Source organism: Pseudogymnoascus destructans (assembly GCF_001641265.1).
Source record: "Pseudogymnoascus destructans isolate 20631-21 unplaced genomic scaffold scaffold_21, whole genome shotgun sequence".
NCBI classification, from domain to species: Eukaryota; Fungi; Ascomycota; class Leotiomycetes; order Thelebolales; family Thelebolaceae; genus Pseudogymnoascus; species Pseudogymnoascus destructans.
Genome location: NW_020167540.1, coordinates 139271 through 165755, shown reverse-complemented (window position 1 = coordinate 165755; position 26485 = coordinate 139271). Strand labels below are relative to the sequence as shown.

The window sequence follows — 26485 nt, the reverse complement described above, 5'->3', positions numbered from 1 at the left end:
CGAGTCCCCTCCGACACAAGGTCTTCCCCCACCTAGGCCCCATAGTGTCATACTGACATTCGTTGCACTCAGTTTGCTATCAAACTCAAGAGCAAACTTGGAAATCTCCTCCTCAAACCTACAAGTCACTATACATATTTTGGCTTATCACACCAACAACAAGAGCAATACTACTCAACGATTGCTACAACCATCTATGATTCATTACACATCATCGCTCCTTAGTTACTGGGCCGATATTACCACATAGCATATCTCTACAACCCTCTATGATTCATTACATGACATCACTCATACTACCACATGAGATATCTCTACCAACTAGAGGCCTAGGAGCATGAACGATAGCTCTAAAAGCTCCTACGAACCTCTATGATTCATTACATGTTATCGCTCTTTAGTTACCCACAAGATTGGTTAAGTTATGACATAATTTGTCTATGACATAATTTGTCTATGACATAATTTGTCTATAGGGGTACTCTGACCTTGGACCTCCTTTTACTTCCTATAGGCTACGAATCTAAGAGATGGTTCTATGGGATTCTCTTACGTCGACTACAGTTACCAAGCCTGGTAAGTCATGGAAAGTCTTGGAAAATGAGAGAACTACACTCCTTTAGCATAAATAGGATTGCCCTTTCCTTAAGAAAGGGCAAGCAGACAATACAGTAAATCGACTAGCACATACTTCTACGTCTTTTCTAAGCTTCCAAGCATTGATCTTGTTATTCTCTGTTTTTGAAAAGTCAGTGAGGTGCTAACCTCTGACTTACCCCTGTGTCTCAGACTCAACATTTGTTGCAACTTGTCTAAACCACTTCACCACATCATACACCTGATTGCTGCGTTGTGGAATAGTCTAAGCTACAACCCTTTGGCTCTGTTTCCTAAGACAGTGTGTTGTCTTAGTAAATTCATCCCTTCCTTGGGTGGCTAGATTCTCACATCTGGTGCACCCACCATTACAGCCAGGCCGTGACCATGACCATGGCCTGAATAAGAAGGTGCCAAGCCGCCGGTTTTTAAACCCTGCCACCGCCCCCTGCCCCCTGTTCTAGATCAACCATAACAGGCCGCTCTAGGCGATTCGGAGTAAAAACCTGTTCAGAGCAGAACAGTTTTCTGTCCTGCTCTGCACAGGTTCAATTCACTGTATATAGTTAGTATATAGCTTAGTAATAACGTGGTTTACCACCAAACGGAACATCCCACCAAATGAAACACTTTCCGATAGCATCGCAACCTCAAACCCAATTACTCCACCACACCACAACAAAAAGATGCCTCAGAAAGCTAATGAAGGCCGAGTTGTACTAGCCATTCAAGCTACCAAATCACCCCACAAACTGTCCATCCGACGTGCTGCGCAGCTATATGAGGTCCCACATGTAACACTTACCCGTCGCATACACGGAAGCCAACCACGAGCTGGTAGATGCGACAAACAACGTCCATTGACCCCAATTGAGGAAGAGGAGCTCATACGATACGTACTTGACCTAGATTCGCGAGGATTTCCACCTCGAATTGAGGATGTACGAGATATAGCGAATCTCCTCCGTGCGACGCGTCGCGAACCCCCAGTTGGAAAAAACTGGCCCTACCGCTTTGTACACAATGAACCAAAGCTTAAGACGCGTCTCTCTCGTGCGTACGACCTCCAGCGAGCCCTCTGCGAAGATCCTGATTGTATAAGAAAGTGGTTTGAGCTGGTAAAGAACATGCAGGCGAAGTACAGCATCCAGGATGCTGACTTCTACAACTTTGATGAGACGGGCTTTATGATGGGTGTTATCTGTGGGAATATGGTTGTTACGAGCTCAGATCGAAAAGGCCGAGCAAAGCAGCTTCAGTCTGGTAATCGGGAATGGGCAACAGCGATTGAATGTGTGAGTGCAGACGGCTTTGTAGTGCCTGCATACTTGATTGTACAAGGCAAGCATCACCTTGCGCCTTGGTACACAGAGTGCGGCCTTCCACCTACTTGGGCCATCAAGACCTCACCAAATGGCTGGACCGACAATGATACAGGTCTAGACTGGATAAAACACTTTAATCAGCATACACGTGTACGAACACAAGGGGTCTGGTGGATGATTGTCCTAGATGGCCATGAGAGCCACCTATCTGCCCAGCTTGATATGTACTGCAAGGAGAACAACATTATTACGCTCTGTCTCCCTGCGCACTCCTCACATCTTACCCAGCCTCTTGATGTTGGGTGTTTTAGTGTACTAAAGCGAATGTATGGTCGAGAACTTGAGGTCTTCATTAAGGCCTCTATTACCCATATCACTAAGATTGAGTTCTTTATTGCATTCAAGGCTGCCCACGACCATACAATGACAACTGAAAATATCCTAGCTGGCTTTCGAGGTACTGGCCTAGTCCCGTACAACCCAGAAGCAGTTCTCTCAAAGCTTGATATCAAGTTACGGATGCCAACACCAACTGGATCCCCCCTACTAGAGGCTGACCCTTGGGTCCCTCAAACGCCACAAACCCCAGCTGATGCAATTTTGCAGTCTAAGTTTGTACAGAATAGAATTGGAATTCATCAAGGAAGCTCCCCAACAACGATTTTTTCAGCTGTAAAGCAGCTGGTGAAGGGTACAGACTGCATTGCGCACCAAATGACCCTTATACAAGAGGAGGTCCGTACCCTTCGAAAGGCCAACACAGCACTTTCAAAGTGTCGGAAAGCCAAGCGTACACGTGTCCAAGATGGAGGGTCACTTACTATAGAAGATGCTCAAAAACTGATCGCTGAAAAAGAGGATAAAGGGTTGAAACGACAGAAAAGGTCAAATGAGGAGGGTGCTGTAGAGGCTGGTCCATCGACTTCGCAGCGCTGTGGGAGGTGCGGCAAGACTGGGCATAATGTACGAACCTGTCAAGAGGTTGAAGAGATATTAGGAGAAGAGAATTCAATTGAGTGTAGTTAATTTTAATGTGTTAGGGTAGAGTAATTGGGTTTGAGGTTGCGATGCTATCGGAAAGTGTTTCATTTGGTGGGATGTTCCGTTTGGTGGTAAACCACGTTAGAGTAAATCCAACGTTGTTAAAGTAAAGCGTGCCTACGATCATGAGAAAAGTGACAATTTTATGCACTATACTATACGATGCCCATAAAACTGACGATTACTGGTATTCCAGCCAGCTTCCAGTCCTTCTGGAATTCGGATTCAAATTTAAATAAGGGCGATAGCCCCCTTATTCGAGCAACCCCTCCAGTTGACGTCTTTCCCCTTGACGATGATAGCGATATTTACGACGGCGACGACTACAGCTTACCTACCCCTACCTCTACCAACAGAGATTCAAATATTCAAGGAAGACTGAAGAAGCGGCAAAGGCAAGGGGAAGAGGAGGATACAATACAAGGAAAGGGTCAGATCTTGAGTCCAGAAGATTATATCATACTGTTGAAAATCTGCCTACGGATGGGACCTACCTATCGATCAACAGAGGCAGTACCGTTCTTCAATAACGTTACTGCTGATTGGCAAAGTGAGACAGGAAAAGTCCACGGCACTCTTCGCCGGGTGCTACAGCAGAGGATCAATATATGACGGAAGTATCTTGAGAATCTTGGGACAGGCGAGCAGGATGGCCAAACTGAGACTCAGTTATATGAGGACAGTTGGATTGAAGTCCTTGAGGCTGATGCAGTTGTCATACGCCAGCGAAAGGAATATCGAGGCAATATTGGTGCCAAGAGTGAAGCTTCTTACCTTGCCCGGGCTTCAATGCTTATGACAATGAAAGACAAGCGGGGTATTAACCCACCACTACCGTCACCTCGGAATACCCTTCCTGCGCTCCAGGGACAGCAATTAGTGGGCAGTGAGGAGTTAGACGATGTCATCGTTATTGAAGATGACGACAGTCTTGCTCTATCGCCAATTCCATCTCCATACCGAGCTTCTCCTTCGCCACACTTATCCTCTTCTTCTCAGCGTCCTAAGAATCGCCACCTACTTGCTCTAGAAGAACGAGAAGATCGTCTTATGACGATGGTAGAAGGGCTTGTAGAAGCAGCTGCTTCAACTGCTGCTTCAACTGCTGCTTCCTCAACTGCTGCTTCCTCAACTGCTGCTTCCTCAACTGCGTATTTAGATCCAGCAGTATTACAGGAGCAGTTAGAAGCCCGTCTTAAGGTGCAAGAAGAGCGGCTTCAAGCTGCAATAGCTATGCAGCTTGAGGATATTCGAAAAGAACAGCAGTTACTATTCTCTTCTTTTATACAGCAAGTACGGATAGGTATGGGGCAAGGGGGTTAATGTCATACTGACATTCGTTGCACTCAGTTTGCTATCAAACTCAAGAGCAAACTTAGAAATCTCCTCCTCAAACCTACAAGTCACTATACATATTTTGGATTGTCACACCAACAACAAGAGCAATACTACTCAGCGATTGCTACAACCCTCTATGATTCATTACACGTCATTGCTCCTTAGTTACTGGGCCGATATGACCACATAGCATATCTCTACAACCCTCTATGATTCATTACATGACATCACTCCTTAGTTACTGGGCTAATACTACACATGACATATCTTTATCAACTAGAGGCCTAGGAACATGAACGATAGCTCCAAAAGCTTCTACAACCATCTATGATTCATTACACGTCATCGCTCCTTAGTTACCCACAAGATTGGTTAAGTTATGACATAATCTGTCTATAGGGGTACTCTGACCTTGGACCTCCTTTCACTTCCTATAGGCTAGGAACCTAGGAGATGGTTCTATGGGATTCTCTTACGTCGACTACAGTTACCAAGCCTGGTTAGTCATGGAAAGTCTTGGAAAATGAGAGAACTACACTCCTTTAGCATAAATAGGATTGCCCTTTCCTTAAGAAAGGGCAAGCAGACAATACAGTAAATCGACTATCACATACTTCCACGTCTTTTCCAAGCTTCCAAGCATTGATCTTGTTACTCCTTGTTTCTGAAAAGTCAGTGAGGTGCTAACCTCTGACTTATCCCTGAGTTCTCAGACTCAACATTTGTTACAACTTGTCTAAACCACTCCAATATATCATACACCTGATTGCTGCATTGTGGAATAGTCTAAGCTACGACCCTTTGGCTCTTTTTCTAAGACAGTGTGTTGTCTTAGTAAAATCATTCCTTCCTTGGGTGGCTAGATTCTCACATCTGGTGCACCCACCATTACACATTTGACTACACAACACTGTGGCAATTGCAGAAAGACTGGTCATTATGCGCTAACTTGTCCTAACGGTGTAAATATGTCTAGTTCATTAGATTCCGAGTAGTCTTAATGAATATTATGTGTTGTGGTGGTTTTATTATATTTCGAGGTGGTAAGGGTATAGAAAAGTGATCAACTCGGTGTTGCAGTAAACTCGGTATTTACTAAATAACGTGGTCAACTTAGTGTCCGACCACGTTATTTAGTAAATAGTGTTTGCTCAAAGTTGAAGATTAGAGTTAAGTTAGCTAGGGAGATACTACATGTAAAACTTTAGTAGCAGTCTGTAAGAATAGAATAATGATAATTACAGGCATATCAACCAGTCTTTAGAACAGTGATTAATAAAAGCATATTTTATTAATCTAGCTACTGTAACTACTTTATATAGTTGAATACTTCCACCCCTAAGCTAGTCTCAGAGGAGTGGTGCCTAGGAGTGAGAATTCCACACTGTATCGGGCGCTTAGAGCTCAAGTTGAATTAAGGTATACGCTACGGTAATATGTTGTTCCGATTTCTCGCTGTACCGCTCAGATCATGGATGATCTGATTTAAGCCTCCAGCATCAGGTGCTTAGCCAGCTGCCTGCATATAAATATGTAGCTCTGGAGATTCAAAGCTTCGTTGCTGGATTCCAAATACTAGCCATAGGGGTAGAAGCCTTGTTAGAGCTTTGCTGCCTCAGCTTGTCTGTAGGCTAGCCCATTAGGTGAACAGACGTGGTGACGTCAGACTCCACTTTTTCCATTGCTGTGAGGGAGAACCAACCCGTCAAGAACGAGGAAACAATATGAAAAACTGATATATCTTAATGCCAGATTCTCGGCCGATTCATTATGTATATATTATGTTTCATTCTAGAAGAAAGGAACGCGGGATCTGTGGGCGCACGACCTGCTTGCGGCGGTTTGGCCATCCAAGGTATCCCCCCGCTAAGTTAGCGCGCGACATTCAACCAGGTCGTGGAACCAAGGCGGCACATACTCGGCGTCTATTCCTCAACTCAGCCACACCATATATACTCCAAATTTATCTCCAAGTCGAGACTTACTGTGCCCTATATTGCCAATAAGCGACCTCTACTGTGAGAAAACCATGTGCCGGACCTCTCCTTAAGCTCCGGCGACAACGAAAGGCAAGCCCCGACCGCTAATCGCCACGCCCATCAAGACATGGAGCAGCCTCCAGGCCAAGACGGGCGCGTGAGCAGCAGTCGAGCCTCGGCGTTCCAGGCCCCGAGGAAGAAGAGGAATCACAGAGGAGGGAAAAAGAAGCGCTCAACGAAGCAGTCGTTTTCATCGCCCTCCGAAGAAGAAGATGTGTCGGCCGTCCTCGAGACCTCAGAAGATCGCAAAACTAAGCAAAGCACTGCGAGGTCCCCTTTGCACAGACTACAAGGGCGGAACTCGAGTAATACGAGCTTAGAGAGCGAGGCACTGCTCGATCACCGGTACGTTTATGGCGTGTTGTTTGCAACTGGAAGATATTATTCTAACAAACTGCAGAGAACAGAAGTTCATGAGGCCTCGAAGAGCCTCGACATTACAACATAATGCATTTGACCAGTCAATCTACGAATCCCCCGGCTCCATCCGGCCACAATATACAAACCCCTTTGCCTCCCAAGAAAGTGTTCGCAGCCGCCAGTTGAAGCGTGGATACTCAGGGCCCAATAATGAAGAAAACTTGGACGAAGAGGCAGACGAGCGGACACCGATGCTTGCTACTTCTATGCCAAGGAGTGGATACGGAGAACAAAGTATGGGGTCGGGACCCAAACCGAGCCGATATGGTCGAAATGGCAGCAGCTCGTCCGATATTAGGAAAAGAGTATCGAAATCGACCAGCCGAGAGGTGCCCGCCCCTCTTCCCTCTCAATCGTCGGGCGCTTACAACGTCAATTACCCACCTTCTGTTCCAGGAAGCCCTTCGATGAGCCCGGCCCATAAGCCAATGAGCTTTGGGGACATGCTGGGACGAGATGAATTCCCAAGTGATAGGGATCATTTTGAAGAAGAAGAAACGGACGAGTATCATGACAGGGGCGAGACGACGCCCGACCGGCGGTCAGTGCATGGCTCGCTGGTCGAGAGATTGGAACGACGCCCGACAATCGCCGCAAGAGCAGAGGAGGATGTGTGCTTTCCTGCGGAAGCTATGTCAGAAATCACGGAAATTGCAGAAGAAGACGTTGCGGAACGGGAAGGCAGTATATTCCACCAAAATGTACGACGCCGACGTCCAAAGTGGCCTGATCTGGCTGTTCTTGATGAGTGGAGCAGAATTGAGAAGGAAGGGAGAAGTGAAGAGGCGCGAGCAAAGAGAATGGTTGAACCGCAGCTTATTGGAGGACGTCTGCGTCCCACCCACTCGCGGAATTGGCATCGGGTAGAGGAGGATGCTCCTTACCGATTTACCTACTTCAACGAAGAATTCCCAAGCACCATCCACAGCCAGACTATATCAGAGCTCGAACAACCTGGCCTAGGTTTTAAGGAGCTATTTATTCCTGACCGCCCCGAATTAAGCGACTCGTCTGACGACGACAACGAGGATCAGTACCCGGGGCTTCTGCCGTCAGAACAATACCAGACGCGTACTCATTCAAATGGCAATAATATGGAATATATAGCAACAACTCGCCAAAGCTCTTATATGGATTTGAGCCCGTGTTCAACTGTGCCCGAGGACAGGCATTCTGAAAAAGTCTCAACTCCCGCTCACAGGGGTAAACTAAGCTCTGCGAACACCATGAACATCACCGAATTATCGTTACCGCCACCACAAGATCCTCATCAAGCAGCAGCGGCAGCTAAAGAAGCTACAACCGAGCAAACTTCAGCCGGCACCAAGTCCCCAGAGGCCCCCAGAGAACGACCGAAGCGTTACGGAGACAGGCCAACGTGGTGGCTAGACGTGTTCTCTCCATCTGAAGCGGAAATGAAAACCATAGCCAAAACATTCGGTATTCATCCGCTTACCGCAGAGGACATTATGGTTCAAGAAGCGCGAGAGAAGGTGGAACTGTTCCGTAACTACTACTTTGTCAACTATCGGACATTTGAGCAGGATATGAATAACGAAGACTTCCTCGAGCCTGTCAACATGTATGTCGTCGTTTTCCGTGAAGGAATCATCAGCTTCCACTTCTCGCTCACCCCGCACCCAGCAAACGTGCGGCGACGAATTCGCCAGCTGAAAGACTACCTGATCCTCTCCTCGGATTGGATTTCCTACGCCATCATCGACGATATTACCGATGTATTTGCACCATTGATCCAAACCATCGAGGATGAAGTCGACGACATCGACGACGCGATTCTAATGTTGCATTCTCCACCATCCGGCGACTCCACAGATGAGAAACGCTCCGAAGCAGGCGGAAAGACTGTAGAAAACGGCGCCGACATGCTCAGGCGTGTTGGAGACTGCAGGAAGAAGGTCATGGGTCTGTATCGACTGCTCGGCAATAAGGCGGATGTGATTAAGGGGTTTGCGAAGAGATGCAATGAGCATTGGGATGTTGCGCCGAGGAGCGAGATTGGGCTATATTTGGGGGATATTCAGGATCATATTGTGACTATGACGGGGAACTTGAGTCACTATGAGAAGTACGCCCCTCATTTTCTTATCTAGTTGATATGACGCTAATTGTAACAGGATTCTCGCCCGGTCACACGGCAACTACCTCGCTCAGATTAATATTCGCATGAACGAGAGACAAGAGCAGACTGCAGACGTTCTTGGAAAATTGACGGTGCTGGGAACGATCGTGCTGCCTATGAATATTATCACCGGTTTGTGGGGAATGAACGTCTGGGTGCCTGGACAGAATGCGGAAAACAGCTTGACGTGGTTTTGGTGCATTACTGTCGGCCTGTTGGTGTTTGGGCTGAGTTGCTTCTTGATGGCGAGGACGTTCTACCGGATTGTATGAGCGGGTACAGCAGTATTTGGAGTTCGACATGCAAGCATGGGTTCGAGAACTGACTTCGTATCAACGAAAATGTTTGCTTTGACACTGGATTTAGCGTCTAGAAAGGGGGTTAACAGCTGGTTTATGTGCTGTTGGGCGTATGCTTTGAGCATTTATTGGATACAGACTGTTCTTGGGGGGTCATTGATGGGATCTAAATGGGCATATTACTATATATATGGATGATATAATATTATCTATCAGCGCCTTATATGCCTGTCTACTGGTTGGAGCTGGTAGTAGCCGAATATCAGACGAGATATGAAATTTGATAAACGTGCGAAAATGCGGTCTATGAACATTGTTTTGGTGAACAAGAAGCTATAGTATAGTGGTAACAGCAATCTTTATACATTTGAACCCACAAAGTAGAATTTGAAACCAAGACTTTCACACGTTGATGTATTTCTAATTTATAACCTCCTTTCTAACCCTTGACGAGGTTGTTGGCAGTCGATTTAAAGGCAAGTTAACTTACGCGCTCGGGACCCTTCTTACTCCGTTCCGAAAGGTTCTACACACACCCCCACCAACCCCACCATCAAAACCCTACCTCATCACCATATACCCATAACACCTTCAAATACTCCAGCTCAAGATCCAATCCACTACCTCTACACCACTACACCAAACAACCCGTCAAAATGCCTCCACCAAGCCCACTTGCCATCGCGACATCCTCGCTCCAGCGATTGGTGAAGGAGGATGCGTCTTACTACAAGGAGCTTGAGAAGCAGGAGGCGCGCCTGAAGAGGGTGGAGGAGAGCACGGATGAGGATGAGAATAGGGAGTATACCCTGAAGCAAGAGGTGAGCTACCACCCCCCCCTTCCCCCCCCAACTATCCATCTCTCCTCTCTTCCCCCCTTTCAATCAAAACAGCATATTCCTGGCAAACCAGGAATAGCTGCACGTGACAGTGCAACAGTGTATTAACGACGTAACAATAGAGAGCAGCTATTGAGGAGACCAAGGCTGTCTTCCCAACGCTCAAGCAGCGGATTGAGGATAACCTCGAGAAACTACGTGATCAGGTTGAGAAGGCGCTGGAGAACCCCGGGGAGAAAACTGAGGAGGAGGTGGTGAAGGCGAAGAGCGCGATTGAGAGCGCGGAGAAGGCGTTGAAGGATGCTGCGGTGAAGGCGTTAGGTTGTGTGGATAGGGGAGTAGGTGTGTGAGGGGGTGGATGAATGGTGATGTGGAGGTGAATTGGGTAATATGCAAGGCGTAGGTCTATGGGGGAACTGAGCATATTGAACGACGTGATCGGGTATTGCGCCAGGTAGTATACAGCTAGCTACTATCTATACAAGCTGAGCGACTTCTGCTCCTTGGTATCAAGTGGTATCCATCTTATCCTCACCACTACTTGACGCACTGGGCTCATGCACCGTAGCCTTTGGAATCTCCACTTCCTCTCCTTCCTCAACAGCACTATCCGCATCCGCCATAGGCGAGTCAACAGCCGCATCTGCCATGACCGCATCGCCCTCCTCAGCCACCTGTCCCCTCCTCTCCGAGCCAGTGGGCGAAGCTGCACGACTCCCCGGTCTACTTCCTCCGCGACTTCCCGCACGACTACTCGCGCGACTGTTCGACCTCGAGTAACTATTCGACACCGGCTTCAGCTTCGAGCTCTTATACGTACTTTCCGCCTCCGTGCTCGCACCCCTCGCTCTAGGTGTCGACGCACCATCCGGTCTCGGTGTTGCTTCGCCGCTTAAACCGTCGTGTTTTGGTGTTTGTCCATCTCTGCTGCCTGCCTCGCCTACTTCGTTATCTTCTTCGCCAGCATCACCCATCCCCTCTCTGCGTTCTACTTCCTCTTTCTCGTCTCTGATTAGCCTTCGCAGCCTCACGCCCTCTTCTACGATGCGTCCGAATTGTTCGCGTCTCTCAGCCCAGGTCTCGCCGTACTGTTCTCTCTCCCTCTCTAACTCGCGGCATTCTTCTTCTAGTTTCAGCAAGTTCGCGGCCTGCTCCTCCCTCGTACGTAGCATGCGGTTACTCGTGATCTTCTCCGCCAACTTATCAAACCCCTTCCGCTGGTCCAGCGTCGCCCTCGCACTCTCTAACTTCACCCTGAGTTCAGCGGTATTATACTTAACATCCTGCGCCGCCTCCAGAATCCTCAGTTTCTCCGCCGCATAGCGCTCGCGCTCTCGCTCATTCGAGTTCCGCAAGAACTGGAAGCGGGCGATACTGCTGTCGAAAGCGGCGAAATCGAGGAGCACGTCTTCCTGGAACTGGCGGCGCTCGTCGAGCTGTTTTTGCTGCGTGGCTTCCTGCTCCGCTGCGGCTTCGGGGGTGGAGACGGTGTCGGGGGGAGGAGTGGGGGGGAGAGAGAGGGGAGTGGAAGTGAGGGCGCCGGGGGCGAGGAGGCGTTTGGTGATGCGCTTGAAGGGTTTCTCTTCGATGTTGAGGATGCGGGTTTTGTGGAGTTCGTCTTCTTCGCGTTGGCCGAGGAGTTGGAAGGAAGCCATTGTTGGTGAGTTCAAACTGGGTTTGGCTAAAGAGGTGACAATGTTCAGTTCCAAACCGTGAGTTCGCTTTCACACTCGTTGTTGCGACGATTGACTGAAATTCAATTGAAGGTGTTATTGTTCCGATCTGGAAATGCCACAGGCCTTCCCGCCGCGAGGCTGAGATTGAAGCTTGACGCCAACCAATCCCTGTCGGCTCCACTCTCGACGCTAAACCATTTTCATATGAGCTGGCTCAACCTCAGCCTCGACTTTCCTATTGTAGTTCTATTGAACCCACCACGACAATGGAAGCGCTTCCTATTGACAATATCACCACAATGGATCGCCTATCTTGCGAAGAATATTTTCTACTTGGCTCGTTGAAATATTACTCGTAACAGACCGTTATTCATTCATAACTTCTTGCACTTGCTCACTCACACTTTGCCATCAATCACTTTTTGAACGACAGCAATTTATCAAGGCACAAAGCCCCTTCATTTATTCTCGAGTTAACACCGAACCCAATACGAACCATGGCTTCCAAGGAAGAGGAGAAGAGCGCTCATCTGAACCCGTTCAGTCTGCAGAGAATGTGTGAGAGGGCAGCCATAAGAAATATCAAAGGTATGGTTCCTTTATGACGACTACAGGCTCCATCAACTAACAAATTCTTAGATATATACGATGTTGGCGGCATGTCATACAAAACCGTCAAACCAATTCTTGCCAGAATCAAAATCCCTGAGCAGCTGCGTCAAATAGAGCTTGCATCCCCTCAAATCATCGGCGAAACGGTCGAACTGTGGGAAAGATTCATCCAACGCGACGTCGAGAATTGGCGTGAAAAGAACTATCGCCCAAGCAATCCTGCAGACTGGCCTGCTGTTTACAGGAAGTACATGGACGAACAGAAGGCCAAAATCGACTACGATAAAGAGAAGCTCCGCCAGGCATTGGCCGGCATCAAGAAAGAACAGAAAAACAACCTCAGCAAGAAGGTCGAAGCTCGATACATGCCAAAAATACCGAGGGACTCGCGTATGCGTGCAAATGATGGCGGAGTCCCGATTGTCGGTCGCGGCGGCAGATCTGGGAACCGTATTGGTGCTCCAGGTCGTCGCCTTCCATCGGTGTCCACAATTGGATATGCCGCAACAGGAGTCAAGAAGCGAGTCAACATTGTCGAGAAGGCCAGGCGCGAGGCCGCCATGGCAATCGCAGCCCGGCGACAAGGTAAAGCCAAGGTCCCTGACTTTCGGAGCCAAATCAGAAAGGCCCCAGCTGGCATGGTGAACGAGTACCTCAAGGCTGCTGAAGTTGAAAAGAAGAAGCTCAGCCCGCGCAATTCCCCAGTCGCTACTGGTATCCCCGTCCCAAACGCAGCCATGAAAGACCGCGAGGCACGACTTCGAGCTATCAAGGCGTCTGGAGCAAGGAAGCCGGTCGTCCAAGAGCAAGAACCCTACCTTGCACCTGCCCAGGTCCTCGACTTCAACACTCCGTCCGAGGACACTCACGCAAGTTCTGCGAATGACGATGATGATATTGAGAAGCTATTCGGGGAGTACCATGAGCGCCAGCTCAGCGCGACAGCCAAGCGCAAGCTACACGGAAAGGATTATGCCGATCCATTCACCTACCGCCCTTCCCCTGTCAAACCAGCGACGAAGCGCACAACTGATGTCCCGCCGGAGGAGTGGGAAGCTCGATTGCAAGAGAGAAAGAGTGCCAGTCCACCTGCGCGTTCGAGACAGTCATCCCCGAGTGGAGTCACAGAGCAGTCGAAGAATGCAAGCCTAATGAAGGGTCCACCAAAGAAGATCTTCAGGCGCCCACCACCTACGGATCCTTTCATGACGCCGAAGAGACCTCGCCGTGCGTAGTCAGTCTGTTTTGTTTTTTTGCATCGTCTGGGGCGTTTGGGAGATAGGTATGTGGGTGGGGTATATGGGTATATACACACGTGAAGCATTTGCACGCATAAATCACGGAGGAGTATGAGGGTGGGGTATATATGCAGAAAGCACTGGCACGTATAAAGGAGTTCAATTACTGGAGCGATGGATACCATACATGATAGATACCATACATGATAGATACCATACATACGATGCATGTTAATATGAAAGTTGATGAACCATTACCATGAATACTTCTCGTGTAGCCCCGAAGTCTTTGTAGTGATTGACCTGAAGCAGCCTGCCAAAGTCGTGAACTTTCTGTATGAGACGAATCTCTTGAACGATTATTGGAGGCACGACTACGAACATTGGGAAAGCAAATCAACAGTTTCATTGTGTGCCATATTGTGCTATGTTAAATCTAATAACTTATCAGAAACTTCACCAATCATCTATCATCCGCATTTTGCCCACTATAGCCAATAATCAGTTCCACATCTCACCTCACTTCAACCCATCTCTACTATAAAACCCTCCATCTATTACCATTCAGGAATCAACTCATTCAACGCCACCGATCCCTCTCTCCCCCCCATCGCTACCCGAGGGGCCTCGTCACCAACAATCGGCAGTCTAGTGACGCCTCCTTGGCCCAACCCCACCGCACCCAATTTCGCATCCAACAGTCCAGCCTGGACAAGCACGCTGGCCTGATCCCAATGAAGCCTCTCCGACTCCAACTTCCCGCCAATAATCTTAACCACACTAACGAGTACAACCTCGATATACTTCCCTGTGGGTGGCACCCCCGGTAACAACCACGGGATCTCCTGGACGTGAGTGAACGAGATCAACATCTCGTCGATGATCTTGTCCGGGCCAACAGTGCGAGAGAGAAGCGTAGTGCGCATGCTCGCGGGATTAGACGGGATGAAAAACTCATGGTAGAAGCGGAAGAGCTCGTGCTTGCCCACGCCGCCTGTTAGGGTGGGGATGTGGACTACCGAAGGATGGGAAGTCATCGTTTCTATCGTCGCGGCGGCGTCGCGAGTGACGAACTCATCTGCAGATCTGGTATTAGTAACGAGCAAAGGCGAGTGCTGGAGAGAGGGATCATCTTACGAGCAAGATGGCGTTCCCATATATCCTCCAAATCAACATCAATGCCGAATCCTCGCCTCACACAATCCAATGCTCTGCTCCAGGCCAGACCCGACGCAATGTGATCGTATGTGTCCCTACTATGCTCGTCGAAGCCGGGGTGCGTTCCTTGGTATCTGAAGTGTGGGTATTTGGGTGCAAACTTCTGGTTGGCAGCGAGATGGACTTGCACGCGAAGGTCCTTGGGCGGCATGGAGCTAGGATCTGGTATGGCGTAGGGGTAGAATGCAACGATGGCACAGAGTTTACCCCGGGCCTGAAACGTTTTGGGCAATAGAACGGAAGCTGCTTCGCCGTATGCTATCTATTGTGTGTTAGCGGACATCCATGGCTGGTAATGGTAATATGATGTGGAAATTATCAGAATCTTCTCTGCATACAAGGTATAAAGAAGAGCGGGGGATGGCAACGAACGATTGCATAATTCTCTCCCGGCTCTAAGTTGTCGCCGTGAGCTTCTACTGCATATGTACTAGAGCGAGAATCTCCATGTACGTGCTCATAATGCACATCAAAGCCTTCGTGTCTCCAACGGTGGATAACTGCATGGTCGAAGGTCTCAGAGGAAGCTGCAATAACCAGACGCGGTTTGTTCATCATAACGCTCTTGTTTATATCTCGCGGTGCTTGGTCCTCTAGATCTTGTGAGGACCTGCTCAGCCTCCTTGTGACACGCTTGAACATTGTTTGACTGGTGGTTTGGGCTGGTGCAGCTTAAGTTGGGGTGAGGTAGCTATGTGAAAGCTATAGACTTCAGGGTTGACAATTGAATGGGCACGAAATGAGCTTGACCCGTGGCTCAAAGGCAGCTACGATGGGAGAGTTGTTGCGAATGAGATGAGGTTTAAGTGCGAGAACAGTTTAAGAGCCATTCCGAAAACCCGTGCCACATCAAGGAGGTGACGTCTGCCACGGCACCCCGCAGTGAGCTATATTAAACGTCGAGAAGGGGGGGTTTCCATCGAAATCGAACCATCTGGGAGCCTCTGCACTTGCCCTGTTCATCAATTGCAAGTAAACAGTAATCTAAGATATACGCCTTAAAGATACTCCCCTTCCTCATAGTTTTGCATCAAGACGTGCACAGAAATAGTCTACAGCAATAATCTGATGACGTTAAATCGTCACAAGTCGGCGCTTACCATTAACCGCGAGAAAGTACTGAGTACCTCCTGTGGGGTCCCGCACCACCTCTCGGCAGCCTCGCTGTGGATTATTATCAGCCTGCTGTGCTCTCTCTCCCACAAGGCATTTTCCAACTCAGTGCGACTCATACAACTACACTATCTGCCATATCACGCATACCTCTCGCCCAAGATGTTAATCAAGTAAGCCTCAAGATATGAACTCCAGAAGAGAGCAGGAAGCCAAGGACCCAACTGACACCTGATGCAGGGTCCGGACACTCACAGGGAAGGAGATCGAGTTAGATATCGAAAACGACTACAAGGTACTATTCCGTGCTCTGCCTCTTTCCCTCCGACATCGTGGTGCGATACTCGCGCCGTGATTTGGACTTACACATAGCTAACACCATTTCAAGGTCTCCCAAATTAAGGAAAAGGTTGAGGAGAAGGAGGGGATTCCACCTGCACAACAGCGCCTGATTTACGGAGGCAAGCAAATGTATGTTCGGTCTTATGGATCCTGGGATAGGTGGCGCTGGAAACAACATGCTGACAATGTAATGGCATAGGGTTGACGACAAGACAGCTACTGAATACAACCTAGAAGGCGGCGCAACATTGCATCTGGTCCTTGCTCTTCGTGGTGGTAACTAAATGCATTGCATGGAGGAGGGTCGGCACTCTCTACTTGACACAATGGTGAATGGACGTTGGATTATGGAGGAGGGGGCGAAGGAGTGAGCACACTGCCAAAGCACGCTTCCACGAACGTAACCCAACGGCCGAGCTTCAGACGAATATGAACAGACGATTATAAATAGAGCGGCTTTTTGACCAACTGACAAGTCTTATACATTTTGATATTTATACAGCAAGCGCTCAGAATACAGTGGAGATTTCCCTTCCGCTCTCACATTACTTCTTCGTCTTATCCTCGTAGCCCTCAGTAACATTCAGTCCCAATCCCTCGGAATCCAGGTACACCTTGTTCTTGCCACCAGCCTCTTGTAAGATCGTAGCGATCGCTCGTGCGTTCTCGATTCTCTTCAGGTCGACGTACGAGCGGCTCTTCTTGATAGCGTCACCGATCAGCTCTGCGGAACGAGCCTCACCCTGGGCGCGGACAACCATGGCCTGCTTCTCTTGGCGGGCCTTGTCGACAACGAATGCGGCACGCTGGGCTTCTTGTTGGGCGACCTGCTTGGCCTCGACGGCGGCAGTGAACTCGGGGGAGAAGGCGAGGTGCTAGGTTTGATCAGTACAAGAAGGTAAAACTGAGGAAGAGTATGACATACAGTGAGGGAAACATCATCAAGCATGATGTTGAACTTGGCGGCTCTGATGGACAAGTTCTCTCTGACGAGACGGGCAACGTTCTCACGCTGGGTAATCAGCTGCGACGCGTTGAACTGTGCCACGACACTCTTCAACACCTCATTGACGATAGAGGGAAGGACTCTCTCATCGTAATCGGTGCCTAATGTTCGGTAGATCTGGGGAAGGGCCTCGACTCTTGGCCTGGAAAGCACACGGCAGGTGATATTGACCATTTGAAGATCCTTGGTGCCCGTAAGAGAGCCGACGTTTCGTGGCTTCGCGCGTACGTCGTAATCTATGGGAGTCTCGAACCACGGGATCTTAATGTGTGTGCCTATGTAGAACCGGAAAGTCAGCGCGTGCTCGGGTACTCAATCCCAATAGCTTCATAAGCATCGCCGGATGGACCTCACTAACCTTCAGCGTAAATCTCCTGCTTCACACCGCCCAATCTCGTATACTTGATAGCACGATGACCACCGTCGACGTTGAAAAGCGCATTGTTTGCCAGCATAACTCCACCTCCTAACAGGATCAGAGCTCCGAGTCCAGCTCCTGCACCTTTTGGGCCGGGGGCTCCGCCCTTCTTTTGCGCATTCTGCGCCATCTTGGTGAGCTGCGACCAAGCATCGCGGGCGTTTGGAGGAAGCGACATAGTTGCGTATTGGAGAAGGTGTTGTGGGAAATTGGTGACCGGATACTAGATGTGGTTGAGCGTTGCTGGAGAATTGTTCGAGATGTCAACGGTACTCTCCCGATACGTACTAGCGCACTTTCACATCTCAGAATCCAAGCTAACTACCACAAAAGTTGTCGCGACTACAGAGAACCAAAGCAGGTCTTTATGCATTGTTGTGGAACAATCCCTTTACTCATTTCATCACTTTTGATGCTGGGACTGAGGTACTACTTGGAATCTGTAAAGGCGAAAGTCTTCATATAGTGAGAGTTATTGCAGATATACTCCATCTCGTCCCCATCTCCTCCAACCTTTGCGCATGAGGTGAACGTGAAGGTCAACTTCGTCCAAGTATTGAATTGGCCGTTGTGCTTGATTGAAGGCTGTGCAATTTCTGTGGTCTCAATTATATCAAACAATCGCATCCCAGAAACAGCGCCAACACTTCCAGAGGTCCTTGGCCTAAACCACCACGATGTCGACGAAGCCCCCATCGAAGTCGGTATTCGTGGGCAACATCCCGTATGGTATGGTTACATTTGCGCCTTGTGAATCGCATCCGCTAAAACTACAAATAGGCCTCACAGAAGAGCAGATAATAGACATATTCAGTAGCGCGGGCAAAGTTGTTAATTTCAGACTGGTGTATGATCGCGAAACTGGTCGTCCCAAAGGCTTCGGATTCGCAGAATACCCAGATTCAGGTAGGTAGCATATTCTCTTTGAAGATGAGCAGGTACTAATGCTCGATCCACCAGACTCTGCAGCCTCGGCAGTGCGAAATCTCAATGATTACGAAATTATGAACCGCAAGCTTCGAGTCGACTTTTCCAACGACGGCGCGGAAGACGAGACAGTAAGACTTTATTTCAATCATATATGAACCGCATACTGATCGTTATTCCAGTCTGCCCCAACAGGCTACCAACACCCTCCTCTCCCCCTGAACGGAGTGCCCGTCCCCCCTCCTGGCATGGCTCCACCGAACGGCGCAAGCACTTTACCTCCTCTGCCCCAAGGGATCGATCTTCCTCCCGGGCTCACCTGCCCAGACTCGATTTCTCGCACACTCAATACACTTCCGCCATCGCAACTTCTAGATGTACTTTCCCAGATGAAGTCTCTCGTCACGACGGACCAAGGCAAAGCCATCGAACTTCTCCGCCAGGCCCCTCAGCTCTCCTACGCAATATTCCAGGCTCTACTACTCATGGGTCTTGTCAGTACTGATTCTCTCGCCTCTGTGGTGGACGCTGCAGGGCCACCTCCACAAGCAGCCGGGGCGCCTCCAACTCAGGCGCAGCCCCCTCAGGGGCAGTACCCATCTGCCTCAGGACCAGGATATGCACCACCAAGTGGATACCCAGCCGCAGGACAAATGGGCACTCCACCCACTCATGGAATGCCATACCCACCACTGCCACAACAAAGCTACCAACAGCAGCCACCTCCAGCAGCAGCTGGGCAGCCAGATGCCGATGCTTTAATCCAGCAAGTTCTGAGCATGCCGCAAGAGTTGATCGATCAGTTGGCGCCTGCAGAGAGAAACCAGCTGTTAGCTTTGAGAGCCCAGTTCATGCCTAGGTAGTTTTTATGGCGCAAAGCTAGGTTGAATGAAAGCAAATGTTCATGGCGTCGGGCAATTGGAACAGGGCATGGTCTGGGGCGTTGGATGTATGGGTGGGTTGGGAAGATAACAGCGTTGGCTTTTACTCATTACTCATTGGGATAAATATTACAGATTTATTACCTCTTCATGTAACTATATGAAAGATATCATGGTTCAGTTTCCGTTGGTGTTTTCGCACATTGCTCGATTCATACACGTGATTCATAAACCAACAAGATAATCCACGTAATTAGGATCTGCCACCATTTTCCTTGCACAAATACCATGAACAGTGAGTGAAACTCGACTTCTATAATGCTGTAAGAAGGAGACGACAGACACTCAATCCTCCTCCGTCGTTGTGTTTGACAGTATTGCATGTGACGTAATCAGTCATGTGACTGCGTGTTTCTGGCGCGTCTTCAACAACTTCAAGGTGGCGACAGGACTTATCCCACTTTAAGAACATTATACGAGTTATCTCACATGCGCAGTGAAACATGAACAGAACAAAGTAACTCACCCAATAACCAAGGCGATGACTTGAGGATTTTGTAGGCCCATGATGGGTTCCAAGCTGGAGAAGAACTCCAAGGCGACGCATAAACGCATCGCAGAGCATACCTTCGACACTGAAGAAGGCGAGGAATACACAGGCTCAGATTTCGGTGGATTTTTCGAGTACTTCCGCCGAAAGAAGATCAAGCTTCAAAATCTTGATGCCGACCTCAGGGCGCAATCTCCAGATAAGCCACCGATTTTCAGAGGCATAGTTGCCTATGTCAATGGATATACGCAGCCTTCACTGAACGATTTGCACAAATTGATCGTCACTCATGGGGGCGGCTTCGTGCAGTATCTTGATGGAAAGACGTCAGCAACGCATATTATTGCGGCGAACTTGACGCCGAAGAAGGCGATTGAGTTTCGGAATTACAGGATCGTTAAGCCAGCGTGGATAGTGGATAGCATGGCCAATGGAAAAGTGCTGCCATGGCAGAGTTATAAGGTCCTGGATGAAGGGGTAGGCCAAAAAACGTTGGGGTTTGAAAAGGGGAGGGTTGTGAATAAAGTGGAATCCAGACAGAAGGGTTATATGGACCAAACGAAGACCAGCTGGTATAACAGCCAAGTTAAGAATATTGCGGATGAGATCGACGATGAGGAGGAGGCATTGGATGTTAAAAGTATAAGGCGGACAAGTGATGGCAAGACGACATATGCACACTCGCAGAGTTCCCATCATCATTCACAACATCTTATTCACACCAAACCCAACGATGACGAAATCGCAGATGAGCCTGATAATGAACTCAAGTTATCAAATACAGAGAGCTTTGAGCTTACATCCTCATTAGAAGACGCCCTAAATGCTGCAGAGTCCAATATTGTGGCTTCAGAGTCCACAAAACTCGAATTCACGAAAGGATCTTCCTCGGTCGATGCAGTGGAGCAAATATATGATGAGACTACTGAAGTCCGCGAATCAACTAGTGCCTTGTCCTCTCCTCGAGGTCGCAAGAGATCACGCTCGATCGAGACTACTCGGGCCAGTAAAGAAGAGAAGCCGGTCACAGCAGAAGAACACAACGCCATGTTATTAGCTGACCCGAAAATCAGACAATCATCTACCGCAAATCCTGATTTTTTAAAGCAGTTCTACTCAGAATCAAGGCTTCATCATCTGTCTACATGGAAAGCTGAACTCAAATCTAAATTTCAACGGATGGCCTCTGAACAAACACTATCCCAAAAGAATAGGTTGAAACGGAAACCCGGCTCTCGACGGTATGTGATGCACGTGGATTTTGATAGCTTTTTCTGTGCGGTATCTCTTCTGAGTGCCCCGGAATACGACGATAAACCAGCAGTTGTAGCACATGGCAGTGGAAGTGGATCTGAAATTGCAAGTTGCAATTACCCTGCACGAGATTTTGGTGTTAAAAACGGCATGTGGATGAAGCAGGCACAGAAGCTATGTCCAGATATAAAGGTTTTGCCGTACGACTTCCCTGCGTACGAAGACGCGAGTAAGAAATTCTATGAGGCTATTCTTAGCATAGGGGGTGTGGTTCAAAGTGTAAGCATTGATGAGGCTTTAATCGACATTTCGTCCTTGTGCCTTCCTGCCAGCGAGTGTGGTGGTCTTGGCGGGAGCGAAGAAACCATACGACTGGAGCAGGAGAAGGCAGATGAAATTGGCCAAACAGTCCGCCGTAAGATCAAAGACGCTACGAACTGTGCAGTCTCTGTTGGTATTGGGTCCAACATCCTACTTGCTAAAGTTGCGCTTCGCAAGGCAAAACCTGCGGGCCAATATCAGATCAAGCCAGAGGAAGTTTTGGATTTTATTGGCGAGCTTGCGGTTCAAAATCTACCTGGTGTGGCTTACAGCATCGGTGGAAAACTCGAAGAAATTGGCATCAAGTTTGTCAAAGACGTGCGAAATTCCACGAAAGATAGGCTTATGACCGTTCTGGGACCCAAGACCGGTGAAAAGATATGGGATTATTCGCGTGGTATTGACCACACCGAGGTCGGGGAACTAATTACTCGAAAATCTGTCTCGGCGGAGGTCAACTGGGGAATTCGGTTCATAAATCAGCCGGAAGCGGAGGAGTTCGTGAAGAACCTCTGTGGAGAATTACATAAACGGCTTATGAACGAGGCAGTCAAAGGGCGACAACTTACCGTTAAAATTATGCGGAAGTCAGCAGATTCTCCTTTAGACCCTGCAAAGCACCTGGGCCACGGCAAATGCGATGTTTTCAACAAGAGTGTCGGTTTAGGTGTTGCCACGAATACAGTCAAAATCCTCGCAAAAGAAGCAATCTCAGTCCTCCGTGCCTTTGGCTTTTCTCCTGGGGAGCTGAGAGGACTTGGTGTTCAGATGACGAAGCTAGAACCGATAAAGCATTCAGTGGATGGTCGGCCTGATGGCAGCCAAAAAACGCTTTCATTCCCAAAACCTCCGGTTCCAAGGCCGCCGCGCCATGAGATTTTAGATCCGATAGATGATCCAGAAACACCTCGGAAGTCTAAACCAACACCCAATCGACCTTGCGCAGATATCGAAGACATCGATCCTGACAGCCCACTTAAGCCAAGAGAAACACCTGTCCATCCAGCTGCAGCAATTACCAGAGCAAATGCTGCCGATCCAAGTGCGGTGAAGCCCCTTAACTTGACCGGTACCCAGTTTATTCTTCCCACTCAGGTTGACCCAGCCGTGTTGGCTGAGTTACCGTCGAATATTCGATCAAGACTACTAGCTCAGACCAAGGGTACTACACCCTCACGGGCTTCTCCGTGGAGCAATTTGTCAAGGGCAGCTTCGGAGTCACGATCCAAAGCAGCAACACCAGAGTCAATCTCATTGTCGGCTAACTTAGTTCCTTCAACTGCACCTTTTCCGTCTCAGTTGGATCCAGAAGTCTTTGAATTACTACCAGAATATGTTAAAGCTGAGGTTTTGGCTTCATATGGGTCCATTCATGGCAACCTGCCTCAACAAAGGGTCGCTTCTCTCTCACCACGCAAGACAGGAAAGTCAAATTTAGCCAAGAAACCAACGACTCCGACCAAAAAACATACAAGCTTATTAGTAAAGAGTCGACATAACAAGAGCACCTCAAACTCAACACTGGTTCAATCCAATTTTTTCACTGGCCGCAAAGCCGAATCGAGCACACGGCCTGGTGATATGACCAACGATGCAGATGCCATTGATCCAGACTTTCTGGCTGCGATTCCGAAGGACATGCGCGATGAGATAATCGCAGAGCACAAGCGAGCGCGCCTTGCCGCCCGATCTGGTCTTGTCGCACCTAACAAGACCAAGAAGAGACCTCCGGAGCCCCCTCGGGGTCAGCGTAAATTACAACTACCCCCACGACCTCCAAAGCCAACCTTCACTACGGCAGACATATCAGTACTGCCTGATCTACGGCAGACTATTAGTCAGTGGTACACTGAGTTCAGAAACGAAGGCCCGCATGAGGATGATGTCAAGGCCATGGAGCGGTACTTGAGACGGGTGGTGCTTGATGAGAAAGACATGGCAAAAGCCGTCTCTGTTGTGAAGTGGATGGTATGGCTAATTTATGATTCTGGCGGTGATGGGTTCCAGACGGAAATAGGTGAGAAGGGATGGAGGGAAGCACTAGATGGAATAAAGGAACAAATCCAGCAGGCCGTTTCGGAACGTGGAGTTGGGAGCATTGACTTCAACTTTTAGACTTTAGCTTTTGCTACAGATTATGATACCCAGTTAAATTCTTATTTTCATCCGCATTACCCGTATATGTTTTTTCTCCCCAATTCTCTAACTTATTATATAAATTTATACCAAATTAAATATGTGGGCTTTTAGCTTTCATAGAATTCTATTATTGAAAAAATGTTGTCGTGGCAGGTTATCATGGTGAACACACTTCATTACGCAACTATTTTCATTATCCTACTATAAACATTAACGGACCCGTTTCTCTACGATTTAGCTTGCTGAAGTCATTTCCATGTTGTTCCCAAGCTCCTACAGACCGTCTTCTTATGATCCAATATCACCGTGGCTGATATCGGCCGTGTTCACTTTGCTGGCGTTGTCAATGTTGATGTCAAATAGTGTTTTAGACGGGGAAACATTGCAGGGAAGATAATTTTCTTTCATGGCAAAAATAATACTTTCAACTTTGGTTTTACAATCCAGACTTTGCGGGGCAATTGTGGATAATCACATGACCGTTGTCTGGTTACCAGGTAGATAAGGCTATCTTAGCGCTGGAGCCTCTCAAAAATTGTTTCCAGAAAGTTTTCGAGGCTCGTTAAGACCCTTCCACCTTTCCTCTTCCTTCACTCACCTCTACTCTCCCCCGTCACCTCTTAAAGTTCTATTTTTACGATAGACTTCAATTCTTCCACCACCTACCACCTTACTTCAACTTTCCGCTTCACAAAATGCCTTCCCTTACTCCAGTGCGTATTTCCCATTGTCTCAAGATCAACATTCCAAGACTTTTGGTGTTAATCTTTGGTTTCAGCGAAGAGGGACTGATTTTTACTTCTAGGTTGCCTTCTACGGCCTTGAGGTGCCATGTGGCGATGAGATCGTCCCAGCGGTCCGAGACTTCCCAGCAACTGTAAGTTGATACCCAAAACAACTATGCGCCGTTTGCTTGTGATCATTCCAAGCTACGCCCATGGTTTCCTAATACCAATGGCCACAGGGTTAACTATCCATTCACAGTTCCGCATTACTATGGCCGCGATTGACCCAAGCGCACCAATCGACCCAGAGGCACCCGAGGGCAGCGTTGCGCGCGCAACTCTCAAGCTGATCCGCGAGCCGATTGGCCCCATGGATGATGAGGAGGCTGATGACGATGATGAGTACATGCGTGCTCTGCTTTCCGGACCGGATTCAGAGGAGGATGATTCGGAGGAGGATGATGAAGCTGGACCCAGCGACCCTGCCAAGTCGAAGAAGGCCCGCAAGCAGGCTGCCCTCGAGGAGCTGTTGGCCTCCATTGACAAGGACGACTCCGATGAGGATATAGAGGATGAGCCCAAGAAGGTGAAGGGTAAGGCCAAGGCCGCTGCTGAGAATGATGATGAGGAGGATTTCAATGAGGATGATGAGGAGGATATGGAGATTGAGGAGTTTGTTATCTGCACATTGGACGCAGAGAAGAACTTCCAGCAAGCTATCGACATCACCATTGGAGAGGATGAGCGTGTTTTCTTCAAGGTCACCGGGACCCACTCTATCCACCTTACCGGAAACTACCTCATTGCTGATGAGGATGGGCGTCGCAACAACCACCACCGTGTCTACGATGAGGATGAGGATGATGAGGATGATGAGGACTACGACCTGTCTCCCGATGAGGATGAGCTCCTTGACGATGATGAGGAGAGCGACGAGTTAGACACTCTTGATGACCCCCGCATCCTCGAGCTTGAGGACGATGAGGAGGTCCCCGCGCTTGTCACCACGGCTGACAAGAAGGGAAAGAACAAGCGCGCCGCTGAGGAGCCAGCTGAAACTCTTGATGAGATCATGGAGAAGACCAGCACCAATGGCGAGAAGCTGAGCAAGAAGCAGCAAAAGAAGCTCAAGAACAACAAGGGAGAGGCCATTGCTTCCGAGGCCGCTGCCACCGACAAGGACGCCAAGAAGGTCCAATTCGCAAAGAACCTTGAGCAAGGTCCAACTGGATCCGAGGCCCCAAAGCCTGCTGCCAAGGGAAAGGCTGAGCTAGGCGTCAGGACCGTTAAGGGTGTCAAGGTTGACGACAAGAAAATTGGTTCCGGACCAGCCGCAAAGAAGGGAGACCGTGTCGGCATGCGCTACATCGGAAAGCTCACTGATGGCAAGGTCTTCGATGCCAACAAGAAGGGCAAGCCATTCAGCTTCAAGCTCGGTGCTGGAGAGGTCATCCAGGGCTGGGACTTCGGTATTGCCGGTATGCAGGTTGGTGGTGAGCGCCGTCTCACCGTCCCCTCAAACTTGGCATACGGATCCAAGTCGCTCCCAGGCATTCCAGCCAACAGCACTCTCGTCTTCGACGTCAAGATGCTGGAGATCAAGTAGACGACCGCACTCCAAAAGGTGGCCGTGGACAGTTGATCAATCAGACGCCTTTTCAGAGATGATCCCAAATACTTGGATCTCTTGCCTCTAATGTAAAACTCGATAACGGCGCTGGTGCAACGTGTTCCAGGGGCAATTTTTCTTTTTAGTTCCGAACACCTAGTCGGTGTGGTGTATTTTGCATCTGTCCCCGACCTGAGCAATGGTTATGGCCCAGGTCTTCATAGACTTTGTGGATGCGGGGGAAGTGCTCATGGGATGATGGGATTTGTGCATAATACGGCGTTTTTATCCAAAAATTATCTTTGTTTTTTTACAGAATTTTGTGTGCTCAATTTTCAATACGTAGAGCATATAAATTGAATTGACGTCGTCATTAAATATGGATGTAGCTGATGATCTTCAGTGTATGTGTGAGGCT

General features: G+C 48.7%; 10 protein-coding genes across 10 annotated transcripts; 7 read left to right on the top strand and 3 right to left on the bottom strand.

The window, feature by feature from the left end:
• Positions 1 to 3125: 3125 nt before the first annotated feature.
• On the top strand, positions 3126 to 4286 carry VC83_07969 (uncharacterized protein; the record flags this gene model as incomplete). The annotated part of the gene is made up of 2 exons (XM_024471532.1): positions 3126 to 3513; positions 3604 to 4286. The coding sequence occupies 2 exons, from the start codon at positions 3126 to 3128 to the stop codon at positions 4284 to 4286; spliced, it is 1071 nt and encodes a 356-aa protein (XP_024321209.1).
• A 1519-nt stretch (positions 4287 to 5805) lies between these two features.
• MNR2 (CorA metal ion transporter) lies at positions 5806 to 9576 on the top strand. The gene is made up of 3 exons (XM_024471531.1): positions 5806 to 6685; positions 6741 to 8846; positions 8896 to 9576. The coding sequence occupies exons 1-3, from the start codon at positions 6408 to 6410 to the stop codon at positions 9170 to 9172; spliced, it is 2661 nt and encodes an 886-aa protein (XP_024321210.1). The 5' UTR covers positions 5806 to 6407; the 3' UTR covers positions 9173 to 9576.
• Positions 9577 to 9855: 279 nt separating this feature from the next.
• Positions 9856 to 10388, top strand: VC83_07967 (uncharacterized protein; the record flags this gene model as incomplete). Its single annotated transcript, XM_024471530.1, has 2 exons — positions 9856 to 10020; positions 10161 to 10388. 2 exons carry the CDS (start codon positions 9856 to 9858, stop codon positions 10386 to 10388), a joined length of 393 nt encoding a protein of 130 aa, XP_024321211.1.
• Positions 10389 to 10547: 159 nt separating this feature from the next.
• On the bottom strand, positions 10548 to 11693 carry VC83_07966 (uncharacterized protein; the record flags this gene model as incomplete). Its single annotated transcript, XM_024471529.1, has 1 exon — positions 10548 to 11693. The coding sequence occupies one exon, from the start codon at positions 11691 to 11693 to the stop codon at positions 10548 to 10550; it is 1146 nt and encodes a 381-aa protein (XP_024321212.1).
• A 283-nt stretch (positions 11694 to 11976) lies between these two features.
• On the top strand, positions 11977 to 13785 carry VC83_07965 (uncharacterized protein). Its single transcript, XM_024471528.1, has 2 exons — positions 11977 to 12302; positions 12354 to 13785. The coding sequence occupies exons 1-2, from the start codon at positions 12212 to 12214 to the stop codon at positions 13559 to 13561; spliced, it is 1299 nt and encodes a 432-aa protein (XP_024321213.1). The 5' UTR covers positions 11977 to 12211; the 3' UTR covers positions 13562 to 13785.
• A 190-nt stretch (positions 13786 to 13975) lies between these two features.
• VC83_07964 (uncharacterized protein) lies at positions 13976 to 15986 on the bottom strand. The gene is made up of 3 exons (XM_024471527.1): positions 15155 to 15986; positions 14702 to 15044; positions 13976 to 14642 (listed from the first exon to the last, which is right to left on the bottom strand). Exons 1-3 carry the CDS (start codon positions 15422 to 15424, stop codon positions 14122 to 14124), a joined length of 1134 nt encoding a protein of 377 aa, XP_024321214.1. The 5' UTR covers positions 15425 to 15986; the 3' UTR covers positions 13976 to 14121.
• A 727-nt stretch (positions 15987 to 16713) lies between these two features.
• PHB2 (prohibitin subunit) lies at positions 16714 to 17890 on the bottom strand. Its single transcript, XM_024471526.1, has 3 exons — positions 17602 to 17890; positions 17163 to 17518; positions 16714 to 17112 (listed from the first exon to the last, which is right to left on the bottom strand). The coding sequence occupies exons 1-3, from the start codon at positions 17837 to 17839 to the stop codon at positions 16783 to 16785; spliced, it is 924 nt and encodes a 307-aa protein (XP_024321215.1). The 5' UTR covers positions 17840 to 17890; the 3' UTR covers positions 16714 to 16782.
• A 128-nt stretch (positions 17891 to 18018) lies between these two features.
• VC83_07962 (uncharacterized protein) lies at positions 18019 to 19600 on the top strand. The gene is made up of 4 exons (XM_024471525.1): positions 18019 to 18390; positions 18442 to 18567; positions 18622 to 18719; positions 18771 to 19600. The coding sequence occupies exons 1-4, from the start codon at positions 18339 to 18341 to the stop codon at positions 19449 to 19451; spliced, it is 957 nt and encodes a 318-aa protein (XP_024321216.1). The 5' UTR covers positions 18019 to 18338; the 3' UTR covers positions 19452 to 19600.
• Positions 19601 to 20034: 434 nt separating this feature from the next.
• On the top strand, positions 20035 to 23709 carry REV1 (deoxycytidyl transferase; the record flags this gene model as incomplete). Its single annotated transcript, XM_024471524.1, has 1 exon — positions 20035 to 23709. One exon carries the CDS (start codon positions 20035 to 20037, stop codon positions 23707 to 23709), a length of 3675 nt encoding a protein of 1224 aa, XP_024321217.1.
• Positions 23710 to 24277: 568 nt separating this feature from the next.
• On the top strand, positions 24278 to 26451 carry FPR4 (peptidylprolyl isomerase fpr4). Its single transcript, XM_024471523.1, has 3 exons — positions 24278 to 24446; positions 24539 to 24610; positions 24718 to 26451. Exons 1-3 carry the CDS (start codon positions 24429 to 24431, stop codon positions 26062 to 26064), a joined length of 1437 nt encoding a protein of 478 aa, XP_024321218.1. The 5' UTR covers positions 24278 to 24428; the 3' UTR covers positions 26065 to 26451.
• The last annotated feature ends 34 nt before the right edge of the window (positions 26452 to 26485 follow it).